The sequence below is a fragment of the Oryctolagus cuniculus genome, chromosome 3 (genome assembly GCF_051225735.1).
Source record: "Oryctolagus cuniculus isolate XC-2025 breed Fujian yellow rabbit chromosome 3, ASM5122573v1, whole genome shotgun sequence".
Lineage (NCBI taxonomy): Eukaryota > Metazoa > Chordata > Mammalia > Lagomorpha > Leporidae > Oryctolagus > Oryctolagus cuniculus.
Genome location: NC_142869.1, coordinates 86,325,977 through 86,328,412, shown reverse-complemented (window position 1 = coordinate 86,328,412; position 2,436 = coordinate 86,325,977). Strand labels below are relative to the sequence as shown.

Sequence of the window (2,436 nt, the reverse complement as noted above, 5' to 3'; positions counted from 1 at the left end):
TATTTATATTGAAATAAACTATACAAAATTAATTTTATTTACCAAAAATAACAGCAATATTTTCTGTATTATTTCTAGATAAAACACAAAACATTTCTTTTCATAGATTTTTCAGGTTTTGCTTATTAATCAAGACAAGGAAGTAGATCCATGAAAGAAGTCAAATGAAAACAGGAAGTCGGTTTTCAGTATCCATGGCCTCTGACACTGACTTGAGCATTAACACAAATGTTCAACATAAACCTACTAGGAAGATGTAGGCTCAACAAAGCAATGTAAACAGCAACATCCAGATATGGAATGACAATGGTATGTTCTACTGTCAGCTTACTCCTTTAAGACTCATTTGATCAAGATAAAATCTAAACTGAAATCCTTGTTTTGTGGGATCACAAACTTCTCTCTGGTAATTGTCCATTTCAGAGTTTTAACTCTATTTGTCAAAACTCTTTATTAGTCTAAGGTCAATCATGGGCATCATTGCAAATTTCTTAAAATCTATTTCTTCCTCCCACAAATCCTCAGAATTCATTACTTCAAAACATTGCCCAGATAATTGACTTTATTTACATTTATTTATTTATTTATTTTTAAAAAATAGAACACATTTTTTATTATACATTTTATTTTAAAAAATTCTTTTCAATGAATGCATTTTCTCAAGATTGACACAGTGGGAAATAACAATTACTTACAGTGTATATTTATGCACAGATTATTTTAGGATAAGTCAAACATTTGAGCATTAAGTCTCAGTTTAGAATTTGAAGTATTTTAATACATCTACCAGGAGGACCTCTTTCCAAATGGAACTTCTTTAGATGACGTTTTCTAAGTTTTCTTCGTGGGATTTAGAAATCTGTAATATGCGTTATCAGCATTTCCTAATTTCAAGGTTTCCCTGGGGACATGTAACCATCAGGAGCTGCTATCATCTGAACAGAGAGGGAGGTTTGCAAATATTCAGCACTAATTTTCCATGATCTTTACTCATGAATTAAGTCTTTCCCTTTGTCCTTTATTCCTAGGACAACTATGTAAGAGTCTGATCTTGTACTGATAGTAGTAAAGTTCAGTTCCCTTTAAGAGATTGAGAAATTAAAAGGCAAATGCTCATAGACAATTCTTAGTTACACTGCGAGTCTCATGAGAAACTGGGCGACAACTTACCAGAATGCAGAACTCAGTCTCGCAACTTACTAGCTAGCAATTCTCAAATCTTTTTCTCAGTGATTAAATTCTGAAAATAACCATGTGATTGGGACAAGTTTGTACACCCATGGCCTTAATCTGTTACTTCCTCCTTTTGGTGAGTTGAATGCATGACAGAGCAGAGGCATAAAATCAATTCTTAAGGCATTAAGTCAGGAAGGTCTGAACTTCCACGGCATGGCGACAGCTTTGCAGATGCCCACATTGTGATAGTTGAAATAACAAAGGCCAGCAAAGGTTAAAGCCGAGAGTGCCAGAAGGCCTGCCTTGGCAGCTTTCTGTGGAGCACCCCCATGCACATAGTCAGTAACAACTTGTCCAAGGCCCCAGTGACTATGAAGAGACAGAACTGCAGCCAAGCAGTAGTCCATTGCAGAGCATGGATTCAAATAAGCAGCGGGAAGCAAGCCCAGGAGCAAAACACTGAAACTCTCCCGCCAGTCCAGTGGAGGGATGCAGCCTTGGAACCAGAGTGGCAACTTGGTGACAGGGAAATATGCTGCACTCCACACCATCCTGGGAAAGGCTGGTCCTGGAGAAATGCTGAGACATGAGTGGGTCTCACCACCAGGCTTCGGAGGAACACAGCTCGACTCTCTTGGGCACCGCAAACGACACTCAACCTTCCGAGAGTCTCCATCTCGCTCACTCGCTCGGGACTTTTTTTAAGATTTATTTATTTATTTGAAAGTCAGGGTTACACAGAACGAGGAGAGGCAGAGAGAGAGACAGAGAGAGAGAGAGGTCTTCTATCAGCTGGTTTACTCCCCAGTTGGCTGCAACCACTGGAGCTGTGCCAATCCAAAGGCAGGAGCCAGGAGCTTCTTCCAGGTCTCCCACATGGGTGCAGGAGCCCAAGGACTTGGGCCATCTTCTACTGCTTTCTCAGGCCATAGCAGAGTGTTGGATTGGAAGAGGAGCAGCCAGGACTCAAACTGGCACCCATATGAGATGCTGGCACTTCAAGCCAGGGCATTAACCCACTGCACCACAGCGCCAGCCCCAGATAATTGACTCTTAATGTATACTGAAATTACTAGTGTTTGTACATTGACTTCATATCCTGCAAATTTGCTCAATTTGTTTATATATTATAAAATCTTTCTGGCAGAATCTTTGGGACTTTCCCATATATAAGATTGTGTCATCTGTAAACTGAAAATTTTTCTTCCTCCTTTCTGAGTTGGATGCCCTTCTTCCCTCCCTCCCTCCCTCCCTCTTTCT

General features: G+C 39.9%; 1 protein-coding gene across 1 annotated transcript; it reads right to left on the bottom strand.

The window, feature by feature from the left end:
- Positions 1–1,260: 1,260 nt before the first annotated feature.
- Positions 1,261–1,852, bottom strand: LOC100354779 (succinate dehydrogenase [ubiquinone] cytochrome b small subunit, mitochondrial-like). The gene is made up of 2 exons (XM_089328737.1): positions 1,684–1,852; positions 1,261–1,539 (listed from the first exon to the last, which is right to left on the bottom strand). The coding sequence occupies exons 1-2, from the start codon at positions 1,850–1,852 to the stop codon at positions 1,451–1,453; spliced, it is 258 nt and encodes an 85-aa protein (XP_089184863.1). The 3' UTR covers positions 1,261–1,450.
- Positions 1,853–2,436: the final 584 nt, after the last annotated feature.

What these genes read in the sequence shown, in the direction of transcription:
- LOC100354779 (XM_089328737.1), bottom strand. Translation starts at nt 1,852, where the DNA reads ATGGAGACTCTCGGAAGGTTGAGTGTCGTTTGCGGTGCCCAAGAGAGT. An exon ending in CCTGTCACCAAGTTGCCACT is followed by an intron (nt 1,540 to 1,683) that starts CTGGTTCCAAGG and finishes TCATAGTCACTG; the next exon opens with GGGCCTTGGACAAGTTGTTA.